The 14553-nt window shown below is 30.4% G+C and overlaps 1 protein-coding gene across 1 annotated transcript; it reads left to right on the top strand.

The window, feature by feature from the left end:
* The first annotated feature begins 9155 nt into the window (after positions 1-9155).
* On the top strand, positions 9156-14553 carry LOC115962626 (probably inactive leucine-rich repeat receptor-like protein kinase At5g48380). Its single transcript, XM_031081509.1, has 2 exons — positions 9156-9218; positions 13467-14553. Exons 1-2 carry the CDS (start codon positions 9213-9215, stop codon positions 14469-14471), a joined length of 1011 nt encoding a protein of 336 aa, XP_030937369.1. The 5' UTR covers positions 9156-9212; the 3' UTR covers positions 14472-14553.

The raw sequence follows: 14553 nt of genomic DNA, 5'->3' as shown, positions 1-14553 counted from the left end.
ACTCTTTTTGTTGGATTTAGGCTTAATTTCTTTGTAACTATAAAATATAGGAGAAAATTTGGTTATAACTTTATTTAATATTTTCTTTTATTGGATGTGAATTTTGACAAATCTATGATCTGGATTACATTTTTTTCTTATATATTCTATGCTTACAAAACTTTCACAAGACTAAAGATTAATAGCTATATCATCAATTAGATGTTTAAATTTTAATATTTTACAATTTAAAATTATGCATAAAAATAAATTTATAGATCAAATAGAGTAAATAACATCTTATTCATATGAAATTTGATATGTGTGTTAAGAATATTTTCAAAATGTGCAGTTATGTTAATTTTTTTAGTGGGAATTGTAATCATTGACTACGAAGTAGTTAATAGCTAAACTTTGTCTTGAAATATATTGCTAGCCATCTGTTTTTAGTTCAACAATTGCTTAGTTTAACAACTTGATCAATTTTTCTTAAAATCAATCATGGCGTATAAATTACTTTCAATCATGACTCCGTAATTGACTCTTTGCAGTTTTTTCTTGGCCAAAAGAAAACAAAAACGGGCATGTTCTTCTTGGAAAATGCAAGGAATCACCCCTTTCTTATTCTTATATTATACCCAAGATTAAAATACTGGATTTGTATTACAGATTTTGGCCATAAATCTTTGAGCACCGTTTAGCCATACTTTCATTCCTGCTATCATATCATCCAAATAAGTTGTTTTTCGAACGCGCATACTTTGATGCCTCTACAAGCAAAAGATGTTACAATTTAATTCTTTTTTGGTGTAATATCACGTCCTTTGCATCTTATTTCATGTCAATAGTCATGCTGCTAAAATCTCTAACCCAAATGGTACTTAAAACAAGAGCTTTGGTTTTGTTCCAAATTCTTGTCTGGTCATTGCCAGGTACATTTAGCCTGAGTTCTGGTAGTTTGAGTGATATCTCTTGCTTGAAATCTATAACAGATTCCTTGGAAGACCCTCTCAAAATCATAACCCCTTCTTGGACCTTCGACAACCTTACAGAAGGTTCTATCTGTGGGTATGTTGGGGTCACTTGTTGGAACACATTTGGTAGGGTACGAGGTATAGAACTGGCCAACAAAGGGCTCAGGGGGGAGTTCCCTAGAGGCCTTTTGAACTGCAGCCAACTATTAATCTTAGACCTTTCAGGTAATGTAATTTTAGGATCAATCCCACAAGATATCAACCACATATTACCGTCTATAGAAATGCTCAATCTCTCAAACAATCACTTGTCCGGGAAAATCCCATTGAGCTTCACTAGTTGCTCTAGTCTGAAGGTCCTAAAACTCAACAACAATAGACTAACGGGTCAAATCCCTCAGCAACTCAGCCAGCTCAACGGGCTAAGTATCTTTAATGTTGCTAACAATTTTGTTGTCAGGGCCAGTGCCAGACTCTGTCAGCTGGGATACAATCACGCCTGAGAGCTATGTAAATAATAGTGGACTTTGTGGAGGGCCTTTGGATTCCTGTGAAAAGCACAGATGGACCTTTGAAATTGAAGTTTCTTTCAGAAGTGGGTTTGCACTTAGTTTTGTGGTTTTTGCCTCTTGGCTTTTCCCTTATTCAGGTTTTTTTTTTTTTTCTCCCACATTTATTTATTTTTGAAACATTTGAGAGAATTTCATAGAATTCTACAAAATAGCTTATTGGAAAATTTTAGCCTAATTGTGCCCTATAAACAAATTTGTTAGTACTTGTTTAGCAGACTTATAAGATTCACTCTCAAACTGTTCTTTTTCCAACAAATTTTCAACAACTAAACACCACTTAGTTTTTCTATCGTTCATCTCAAGGACGGAGTCAAGATTTTAAACTAGTAGGGGCTGGAATATAAAGAAAAAAAGACTCCAAATAGGCATCTATATAGTATTAAAAAAATTATAAATATTCAAATTCATTGTTTTTAAATTTATTTAGATGCAATCATTTACCAATAAAGACAAAAACCAAAAACAAAATAATGTTTTTTTTTTTTTTAATACTAGGCTGGCTAGGATTTTTTGTTATTGTTGAAGTTAGAGCATTCACAGTAATAGTGCTAAAATTGTTAACTTTACAACACATCAAATATCAAATGTTCTATTTTATCTATTTTACCATCTCACTTTACAATACATCAAATATCAAATGTTCTATTTTTTTATCACTTCATCTAAAATAATATAAAAAACTCATTAAAATAATAAAGGCAGAGAGAAAATTTGAGTTTTTTAATTGAAGGAAGATATATAATTTTAATAAAATATTGTATTTTATTTTTAACAACTTGCTATAGTCAACTGGTATTTATACCAGTTTACTGTAGTTGCAAAAAATTTAGCTTTAACTTTTCCAATAATACATGATTTTTTGGTTCTTTAGTGGTAATATATATATATATATATATATATTGCTAAAATACAATCATCATTGTGAATGTTTTTATTGTTTTTGTTAAGTTTTTGGGTTATATAGTTGCTATTTAGATGAGACTAGCTAGGATTATTGAGGAGAAGTGGAACCTAAAGTTTTGGAAGGGGACCAGCTATAAAAATTAAACATATAATAGCTATATATATATATATATATATATATATAAATAAATAAAAATGAAAAATAAAAAATTGGACCCAAGGGGGCTCAGGCCCCATGGGCCTCCACCTGGTTCCGTCCCTGGATCATCTAAAAAAAAAAAAAAAAAAAAGCACCATTTAGTTTTCCAAAAATTAAAAAAAAGAAAAAAAAAAGAAATAGGTGACCTCAAAAATTCAAGGCAATCGCGCCAAATGCCAACAAAATTGAAGATGAGGACTAAGTAGATAGACCAACACTATCAAAGTAAAAAACATTCCAATTTCAGTCCATTCTGTCTATTCGGTCCAGTTCGCTCCACTTTGGTACATTTTGATCCATTATGGTCCAATTTGGCCAAGCCGGTCCTTTTAGTCTGTTTATGTCCATTTAGTCCAACTTGGTCTCCTAAATAAGAGAATAGGTAGGGAAATTGAGATAATAATTCTCTGCTGCTTTATTAATTGCATTCTATGTTAAATACAATTCCTAGGAATCCAAATAACGAACAGATAACAATAGATACTACTATGAATATTCAAATTACTAATTGATAATCCTCAGAGTTGGCCCAAGATAATTTGAGGCCTAAGGAGAAAAATTTAAAGGGACCTTTTACATATAAATATCACTTAAATAATTTTTTTTTCCAAATATATTATTAATTCATATTTATTAATATGACCAATTCACCCAAAGTGAGCTAACAATATTTACTATATAGGTTTTAAAAACTAGCATATCACCAATAAATAAATAAAAAAAAGTTATTCAAACATCATTTATTATACTGTTTAAATGATACTAATCATATTACTATCACATCAATTCGTAAGTTTTTTGTCATAAAATTTGTATTATTTTTAGCATTTTTCATTCATTTAATGGAGATTAGGTTGCATTTCTATTAATTCTTTTTTTTTTTTTTTTTGAGAAAATGCTAAACTTACTATAAATTTTATTACGAAAAGTTTACAAACTGATGTGACAATGAGGTGACACTTCAACAAAAGAATAGATGAGTATTGAATTATTTTATGTGATTGGTGACATGTCAATTTATAGGACTTGTGTAATAAAATTTGTAATATACTAGCATAACTCTAATATTTTAGACTTTATGAAAAAAAATGAACACCTAACTCACATTCTTCTTTAATTAAAAAAAAAAAAAAAAACTTACTACCCCCCATATTTGGGGGCCTTTCCATGTTAGGGGGCCTTAGGCCATGGCCTAAGAGTAGGGCCGGCCTTGATAATCCTAAAGGGATTCAACTTTTTAGAAACTCAAATGCCAATACCAATTTCAGATATAACTTTATCTAAATAACAATAATTCAAATACAAATGCAGCAGCAACTCCATAGTAATCCGTAATCCAAATGCAAAAACTATCCACCCACGGCAATGGCTATCCACGAATGCCATGTCTTCCACATAATGTTCTCCCTTCTTCAGACAGCAGTGCACTCCTTTCTATAGACATAACATTCTACTTTGAAAAATTCAGTTACAACCTTAGGCCATCTTTGATAGAGCTACAATTTTCCTGGTAGTGTACCAACACTTCATATTCTTAGAAATTTTTATGCCAAGCTTTTCTTTAAGTAGCACTGTCATGTAATGTGTCTCAGCTGCTATGGTCTTTTTTGAATTGTGTTCTCTGTTTTGTCCGATTCTCTGACAAAATTCAGACTAGTTTTTTTTTTTTTTTTTAATTTTAATTTTTTTTTTATACTTTCTTTCAACATATCAGTACAAATTTTCTATCTTTCAACTCAAAAAAAAAAACAAAATATATATATATATATAGATCGTGGAATGCTTCAAAACATTTTCTGGCAAGATATATTAAACTTTTGGGCTGCAAAGGCTTAATATTTTATCCTGTTAACAAGAAAAAAAGAGACATAGTTATTAATCCAAATGGGGAAAAAAAAGCAGAAAACAAACTCTTATTCATAAGCTCAATTGTGCCTAAATCTAAATGCAATTTCCGCTTTATTGTATAGATCAGTACCATATTTCTGCTCTATAACATGTCATATTTATGTGCATTAGATTAAGTAAGGGCTAAGATTAAAACTATTGCACCCCGTGCAATACCCTAGGTATTGCACGGGATCTCAATCCTAACACATATGTGTGTATACTTGTCTTTTCACTTGGTCAGATGATCGTGTGGGTAAAGAGTGAAGATAAAGACAAGTCCTTTCACTTCCCATCTCATTTTAAATTTCCATTAGACATTCACGTGGTGGTGAAAGCCAAAATGTGAAATAGAAAAATAAGAAGGAAAAAAGAGAAGAAGCTTGGCAGATCTGGGGGTGAGAGCGAGACCGAGGAGAATAAGAAGCAAAAGTAGTAGCAAATAAGACTTTGGTGTTCTGCAGGAACAATGACTGTGTTGAATCTGGTTTTACAAAACCCTCTTCTTCTTCCTCTACTTCTTCTCAACCTTCTTGTTTCCCAAAAATTTGTAAAGAAATCAAAACTTTTGTTTCGCTCCGATATCCAGTTACCAGCCAAAACCCAGTATATATCTCGGTATAGCCAAAATGGGTTCAGTATGGCCAATATTCAAACCTGCACGAAACATCAGTATTTCTGTACTAGTTTATGTTTCGGTATGATAAATTCTTGTTGTACCAACCGGTACGGTATGAAATCAGTTCCCTTGCTTGAGAGTCCAAGAAGGCCATGGCAGTCTATTCTACATCACATTCCTTGTCCTAAACTATGGTTTTACATCACTTTTATTATTATAATTATTAATAATTTTTTGAGTTCTATTCACAAATTGCGGTTCGACATTCGGTCCACCTTGGTCTAGTTTGGTCCATTTTAGTCCACTTAGGTCCAATTCGAAATATTTTAGTCAACCTTGGTGTAATTACTTGAGAATGAGAAAATATAGGTTTGGACTGAAGAGTACTTTCAATTATTTGAGTAAGAATAAGATTTAGCTACAAAATTTGTTGTACTCTAAGGTTACAACCTTACTCGATACATTTTTATTGGAGGTGAATTTTGATAAATCCATCATTGGATTAAATCTTCTTCTTATATCCTTCATACTTGCAAAATTTCTAGAAAATTAAAGATCAATATTTATGTCATCAATAAATTTTTTAAATTGCAAATTTTTGTAGTTTAAAATTATGCATAGAATATAAGCTAAAAGATCATATGATAAATAATATCCGATTGATACAAAATTTGACATGTATATTAAAAGCATAAAAACATGAAATTTAATTATTAGATTTTCAAAATATGTAGCAATATTTATTATATTGAGTATGGTTGTAGCCTTTAGATACAACCAATTTTGTAGCTAAACTTTGTCCTTTAAAACTGAGTAATATCAATTATAATTATATTATAAGTTTTGATTATCATGATAATCTCCTTAAGAGAATGAGAGATTTGAATGATAAATTTGAAATTTAAAAATTTCAGTTGTATGAAAAGAAATTAGGAAAATATAATACATAATAACAATAGTTAGAAAAATATGAACCACTTACAAAAAGAATAATATCAATAAAAAATAAAAAATAAAAAATGATAAAATTATATATTTGTAACAATATCACCAAATTACAAGGTTCTTCAATTTATTTTTTCTTTTTAAGGATAAAAAAATGGTTTTTTTTTTTAGGAAATCATAGTGGTATTTTCTTATTCCAAAAAAAAAAAAAAAAAGGATTATTTTAGACTATAATACTAAAGTGGACGCCAAGACTCTCAATCTCAGTTATAATATGAGATTTTTTACAAGCAATTATATATGATATTGAAAATTCAATATCATTGCAGAAGATGGGCATTTGTTCCTAATTTACAAATTGTGTAGCAAAATGCCCCTATTTTGAAACTAGTTAGCAAAATGCAGGAGTTTTTGAAATTCAATTTTAACAAAATTGAGTTTTGTTTAAAACTCGACATCCTCAAAATCGAGTTCTATGTAAAATTTTAAGTAAAACTTGACATTAGCAATGTCGAATTTCATTTAAATTTTAAAAAATATTTTAGTGGCAAAACATGCATAGAACTCGATATTGACAATGTCAAGTTTCACTTGTAACTCAATGTTGTTAAAATCTAATTTAAAAAACAAGAGCATTTCACTAAATAGTTTTAAAATAAGGGCATTTTGCTGCATAGTTTGTTAATTAAGAGTAAATGCCCATTTTTCCCAAGATCATTACTGGATTACACATGCTCTAGGCTTTTTTTGAGTTTTTAATGCCAGACTGCCCAAGGCAGGGTGTATTGACTGCTTTTTTGGGTTGAAAGCCTTGAATGAGACTTTCTGAATTCAGCTCACTCTTTGCTTATTTAGCCCGAAGCAAAATATAGCCCAAAAGCTTTGAATTTCACAAACGATTCGGATAGAGGTTTCGGAATGTGGCCTTACCATCAAAGCTTCTAGCTGCAATAGTTTTTGCTTTTGCGCATGATTTGGTGATTTCTTCAATGACAGTACAGCACTACCCCACCGACACCGTCCAATATCAAACCGACCAAAATCAACTCGGTCCATCTGATATCTTCCACTTTTTCTTGAGTGGAGCCCAAGAAATATCCAAGAAATATTTCTTGGGCTCCACTCAATTTCTTGGGCTCCTCTCAATGACTATTTTTTTTTGGTTGGTTTTAGGCTTTATTTCTTTGCAACTATAAAATATAAGAGAAATATTGGCTACAAAACTATTTAATATTTTTTTATTGTATATAAATTTTGACAAATTTATAATCTAGATTATATTTTCTTCTTATATATTCTATGCTTACAAAACTTTCATTAGATCAAAAATCAATAGCTATGTCATCATTCAGATATTTGAATTTCAATATTTTACAAATTTAAAACTATTCATAAAAATAAGTTTATAAATCAAGTAGTAAATAGCATATGATTCATATTAAATTTGACATGTGTGTTAAGAAGATTTTCAAAAGATGTAGTTATGTTAATTTTTTAGTGGGAATTGTAGTCATTAGCTACAAACTTTGTCTTGAAATATATTGCTAGCCATCTGTTTTTGGTTTAGACTTATGTCCAATTCAAAAATCTAAATTTGACATCTACAGCAGCTTGGCCCAACGCACATGACTGTTCCACAGAAAAACAGAACAAGTGTAGTCCTTTTCAGGAATGTGGCCAACACTGCTCCGTAATTGACTCTTTGTAAGAAGAAAATGTCGTTTTAGCCTTTTAGGTAATCAAACGAGTAATAATCGATGTTCAATAATTGCTTAGTATAACAAATTGATCAATTTTTCTTAAATTCAATCATGGCGTATAAATTACTCTCATTATAAACAAATCTAAGTAGAAACTATAGCAAGGATTGTGGCCTACATTGACTCCGGGATTAACTCTTTGCAGATTTTTCTTGGCCAAAAGAAAACGAAAACAGGCATGTTATTCTTGGAAAGTGCAAGGAACCACCCTTTTCTTATTCTTATTTTATACCCAAGATTAACATACTGGATTTGTATTACAAATTTTGGCCTTGCATCTTTTAGCACCGATTAGCCATACTTTCATTCCTGCTATCATATCATCCAAATGAGTTGTTTTTCGAATGTGCATACTTTGATGCTTCTACAAGCAAAAGATGTTACAATTTAACTCTTTTTTGGTGTAATTCCACGTCCTTTGCATCTTATTTTATGTCAATAGTCATGCTGCTAAAATCTCTAACCCAAATGGTTCTTAATACAAGAGCTTTGGTTTTGTTCCAAATTCTTGTCTGGTCATTGCCAGGTACATTTAGCCTGAGTTCTGGTAGTTTGAGTGATATCTCTTGCTTGAAATCTATAACAGATTCCTTGGAAGACCCTCTCAAAATCATAACCCCTTCTTGGACCTTCGACAACCTTACAGAAGGTTCTATCTGTGGGTATGTTGGGGTCACTTGTTGGAACACATTTGGTAGGGTACGAGGTATAGAACTAGCCAACAAAGGGCTCAGGGGGGAGTTCCCTAGAGGCCTTTTGAACTGCAGCCAACTATTAATCTTAGACCTTTCAGGTAATGTAATTTTAGGATCAATCCCACAAGATATCAACCACATATTACCGTCTATAGAAATGCTAAATCTCTCAAACAATCACTTGTCCGGGAAAATCCCATTGAGCTTCACTAGTTGCTCTAGTCTGAAGGTCCTGAAACTCGATAACAATAGACTAACGGGTCAAATCCCTCAGCAACTCAGCCAGCTCCACGGGCTAAGTATCTTTAATGTTGCTAACAATTTGTTGTCAGGGCCAGTGCCAGACTCTGTCAGCAGGGATACAATCACGCCTGACAGCTATGTAAATAATAGTGGACTTTGTGGAGGGCCTTTGGATTCCTGTAAAAAGCACAGATGGACCTTTAAAATTGAAGTTTCTTTCAGAAGTGGGTTTGCACTTGGTTTTGTGGTTTTTGCCTCTATATATACAGCATTTTTTACGTACTTTTTTAATCTTCGGGTGGAATCAAAGAAGAGTAATAAGGTAATGCCAACAAAAACGAGGGTGTTGACAGCGTGCAGGAAGAACAGGGGTAAAAAAGTTGATCAACTTACCCATTTGCCAACCAAAGCCAAGGGCCTCCCGAGAGAAGAATTCATGAAGGTACTTTTTTTCACTCTATTGTTTAACTAGGAAAAGGATCCACTTTAATTGAATTCTCAAATTCATCTATATATGATATAAAAGTTGGATCCCAACTTGGATGATTGCTTTTGAGTGGAATTGTAGTGTGTTTTTGTGTTAGAACAATTTTCCCTCTTCCTTGTGCGTGTGTGTTTGTTTCTCCAAAAAAAACAAAAAAAGGAAAAAACTTGGAGGATACACACAATGATGATACGTTTCCTTTAGACAATGCATAAAATAAGGACACATAACGTTCGGAGGATAACACCACGTGACAAACAATTATTGGTACAAGTCATTTTTTTTTTTTTGCCATGTGTCAACAATAAATTCCACCATTGTAATAAATATCCACTGCAAACTTCTTTAAATACTCTAAACTGTCCTTAAAGATACATAATAAATTCCATCTTTATAATAAAATCTTAAATAATATGTAGTTAAATGTCCATTATTAGCTCCTTTAATTAAATACTCCAATATTTTTTTCCTTTTTTTTTTCTCTCCAAAACAACTTTAAATAGATTACATTACCTTTGTATATTTTCCATGATTGCAAAATTTCAAAGTGACCAAAATTTCAAAGTTGTTTAATTCAAGTTTTATAATTTAAAATAATGCATAAAAGATGAGTTTATAGATCAAGTGATAAATAATATCCAATTGACATAAAAATTGACATGAATGTTAAAAACATATAGAAAATGTAATTTAACGGTACGTGATTTTCAAAATATGAATTTTATAATAAGTTATTGGGTGGTGTAACACTACTTAGAGTAACACCAAGTATAATTTGAACCCACACACACGCACGCGCTCGCACACACACATAAATATATATTTTTTGTTAATTTCTTTTATTTATTTTTTGGTTAAATATCAAGTTTGATGTCATTGGTGTTATTAACTACCAGTATGTACACTTTTTTTTAGCTTATATAGTGGTTAATTGAAAATTTCTCAATTGGTTTTGTCATTCTATTATTTACAATTTATGCTTTCAAAGGGAAAAAATAAAGTAATCGAATTTAGTCACAAATTAAAAGAGGACAACATAAAATAATAACAAATGTTTATATAATAATATATATATATATATATATATATATATTAAATGAAGAATAATTTTACTTATAACGTGTCTACATAAATTAATAAATTAAAGAAAAAATTGTGCAAAACACGGGCCAATAACTAATTTATTTAATTTTCAACTACATGTTAAACCTTTACATATATTTTTAAGAAGATTAGTGTTTATTTTACACAATTGTTTTTACATAATTTTACACACACTCCCAAAGTAATTGAAGTTCCATATTGGAAATCATGGCTTTAAGTGAAGACACGATCTTAGTTGTTTTTTAGGGCATGTAAAACAATTTGTATATAACAAATTTGACAATTTCAAGAAACTAAGAATATATAATTATTTTATTATGTGTTTAATTGATATTATTCTTTTTTGAAATGATCTATATTTTTAAAAATTTTGTTCTATGGTACTATATTTTCCTTTTTTGGGAACGATTAAAATTTTTTTAAGTATTAAATTAATTATTTAAATTTCTCATTCTCTTAAGGAGGTTATCATGATAATCAATCTTCATCACAAATTTACAATTGATGTTTAATTACTTAAATTATTTATAGACACATTCAAATACATAACCATGTAGATTGCATTTTAATATAAACTCTAATTCCCATTTCCCAAATATTTAAGAATTAACTCGAACTAAAACTATATAAGGGAGAGAGAGTACATATATATGACTGGGAACTCGAAAAACACCACCAAAATGTATCAATCCAAAGTAGAAATACAAAAATAAATAAATAAATAAATACAAAAATACAAAAATTTATCAATCTAAGATAGAGTAGCAAGAAATAATATATAATCGAGAGAGAATAATCACCTTTATTGAGAGAGAATGTGAGAGAAGTAGAAAATTTATATAAAAAATGATGAGTAGATGAATAATCAAAAGAAAAAGTACATTTGTGAATACCAAATTATGCAAGTCTTTATTGAGAGAGAATGTGAGAGAAGTAGAAAATTTATATAAAAGAAGATGAGTAGATGAATACTCAAAAGAAAAAGTATAGTTGTGAATACCAAATTATTCAAGTCATGCTACATAATAGAATAACATTATATCATTACATAATGTCATAGGATAACATCTAACAATCATAAATATATATATATATATATATATATATATATATATATATATATATAAAAGATAACAAGTTAAAACACAACCAAATCGCATCAACCCAAAGTAGAATTCAACACAAAAATTAATCAACCTAAATTAGAGATGCAGTAAAGAATTAAAAATCTACCAAGAATGAAACAAAATAGAGAGAGAGAGTTTTCACCTTTTTGTATGGGCAATATGATTGAATGGAAGAGAGACTAGAAAATTTTATGTAGTAAATAAAATGGGTAGAATATGAAGGGGATTGATGGATTGTAATGTTAAAGTATAGAATAGTGGAGAGATAAGAAAATAAAATTGAGGGGGAAATGTTGGAGGAAGTATAATCGTAAGGTGGAGGGAAAAAATAGTTAAAATGGAGAGAGAAAATATTGGAAATAAGTCGATAATGTAAATGCTAAATACCCTTGTTTATAAAAAAATAAGTATAGCAACAATATATATATATATATATATATATATATAGATTTGGCACCGGCATTTATGATAGCACCTTTTCATTTTGGTGCTTCACCTATTTCTTGCACTAATCGCAATCCCATGTGATGTGTGGGAATTCATATCTATTTTATAATGATGTGTAATATATAAAAGAACAACAATTGCTCCAATTTTTTTTATATACTTTTACAAATATGTTTATCTTTTTCTTTTCTTTTCTTGTTTGATATTATTCTATAAAATTTATTAAAGACAATATGTTCTCCTTAAAAATTTAATTCTTTCTAATTTTTTTTCCATCTTTCTAGCTTTATAAATATGTCATTTAATTTTCCACCTAAAAGTTTTTTAGGTGTGTTTGATCGATATTATTATTTTTTTTTTTTGGAAGTTATCTACATTCTTCAAACTTTTGGTATAGTGTGCTATGTTCTTTTTTCTTTGGTACAAATAAACTTTTTTAAGTTTCAAATTAATGATTCAAATTTCTTATTCTCTTACTTTATCCAAAAAAAAAAAAAAATTCATATTCTCTTAAGGAGATTATCATGATAATCAAATCTCATCACAAATTTAGAATTAATATTACTCAAATAATTGAAAGACGTGTTCAAATACATAGACATGTAGATTGTATTTTGATATAGACTCGAATTCTCACTTCCAAAATATTTAAAAATTAACTCAAAAATGTATAGTTGCAAACACAAAATTATCCAAGTCATACTACGTAATAAAATAACATCATATCATTAATTATATACTATAAAAGGTTATAGTAGGATAACATCTATCAACTAAATAAAAGAAAATAAAAAAGATAACAAATTAAAACACAACCAAATCACATAAACCTAAAGTAGAATTCAACAAAAAAATTCATTAACCTAAAGCAAAGATGCAATAAAGAATTAAAAATCTACAAAAAGCAATAAACAAGAGAGAGAGAGAGAGAGAGAGAGAGAGAGAGAGAGAGAGAGAGAGAGTCTTTACCTTTTTTGTGTGGGCAAATATGGATTGAATGAAAAAATATAGCAATTTTATAGTAAATAAAATAAGGAGAAGAAGAGTCAAAATAAAAGGAAGATGAAACAATGGAGGAATTGTAACGATATTGTATAGAGTAGTGGGAAGATAAAAAGGTAAAAATGAGGGAGAAATGTTGGAGGAAGTGTAAATATAAGGTGAGCGAAAGTGTCAAAAATAAGTGGATGACTTGGCCGCTAATATAGCGCAACAATAACGTAGCAACAATAAATGTTATGCTTCAACTTTTAAATATATATAAATTTGCTATTTTTCTAGCATTCTCTCTCTAAAAAGGTTATTAATCTTTCTCTTTCGTGATTACTTGCAACTCTACTTTAAATTGTTGATTTTTTGTATTTCTATAATTTCATTTTTTAAATGCCAGTTTTAAAACAAGAAACTAATGCAAGTGTCAGATGTAGGCAAGCAATACTGACACCTAAAGCAAATACCCATGCGTTAAATACTATTGTAATTTCTAATTAGCACTAACCCAGAATGGCAAATGATGATTGATCCACAGATTTCTCATACGGACAGAAAGGTTACTAGAGTGAGTTTTGCAGAACTTAAAGAAGCAACAGGAAATTTCAACACACACAATTCCATTGGGTTGGGAAAGATTGGGATAATGTACAAGGCAGTGCTTCCAAATGGTTCTCCCCTTGCAGTTAAGAGGCTATACGAGTCTCAATCTTTTGAGAAACAATTCAAATCTGAGCTATCAGCTTTGGCTAGATTGAGACACAATAACATAATTTCCCTCTTGGGTTACTGTAGAGAAAGGAAGGAAATGCTTCTAGTATACCAATATATATCGAATAGTAACCTTTATGGTTGGCTACATGCCGGAAAAGACAAGAATAAGATCTTGGACTGGCCTTTAAGGATTAAAATTGCCGTTGGGATAGCAAGAGGCCTAGCATGCCTTCACCATAACTGTCATTTCTCAGTAGTCCATCTCAGCTTGAGTTCGAAAGCTATCTTGCTTGATCAGAATTTTGAGGCCAAGATATCAAATTTTGGAGAGGCAATAATATTGAAACCTGGAGGGCTAATGTTTGTTAACTCAAGTGATAATGACATGAGCAATAGAGTTTTTGATGGCAGTGGGGCTAGGGAGTTGGATTTTTACAAAAAGGATGTCTATGATTTTGGCATTCTGCTTCTTGAGCTAATTACAGGAAAGGCACCCATTCAAATAAATAGTTATTCAAACCGTTTGGATGGGAGTTACGTTGATTGGATTACTTGTCTTTTGACTTGCCCTTCTTTAATGTGCAATTTCATTGATAAATCTCTTATTGGGTTAGGTTTTGATAATGAAATCTTTCAATTGCTCAAAATTGCTGGTGCCTGCATTAAGCCCTTATCTTGTCAAAGGCCCACAACCCTTGAATTGTACCATGTGATAAGCATCCTTGGAGAGAATTATGGCCTCATAAATGATGATCCGGAGATATTGAGGCAATCTGAAATTGCTACTGCCAGTACTTCGAATGAAATTGTTGAGGCTGAAAGTATATAGAACTACTGAAGCATGACAAACAAAGTGGAGCATTAAGTTAACGAAAAATATGAATTTCTCCAATCATGGAGGTTGTTTGCTT

Source organism: Quercus lobata, chromosome 10, assembly GCF_001633185.2.
Source record: "Quercus lobata isolate SW786 chromosome 10, ValleyOak3.0 Primary Assembly, whole genome shotgun sequence".
In the NCBI taxonomy this organism is placed as follows: Eukaryota; Viridiplantae; Streptophyta; class Magnoliopsida; order Fagales; family Fagaceae; genus Quercus; species Quercus lobata.
This window is presented reverse-complemented; position numbering and strand designations above follow the sequence as displayed.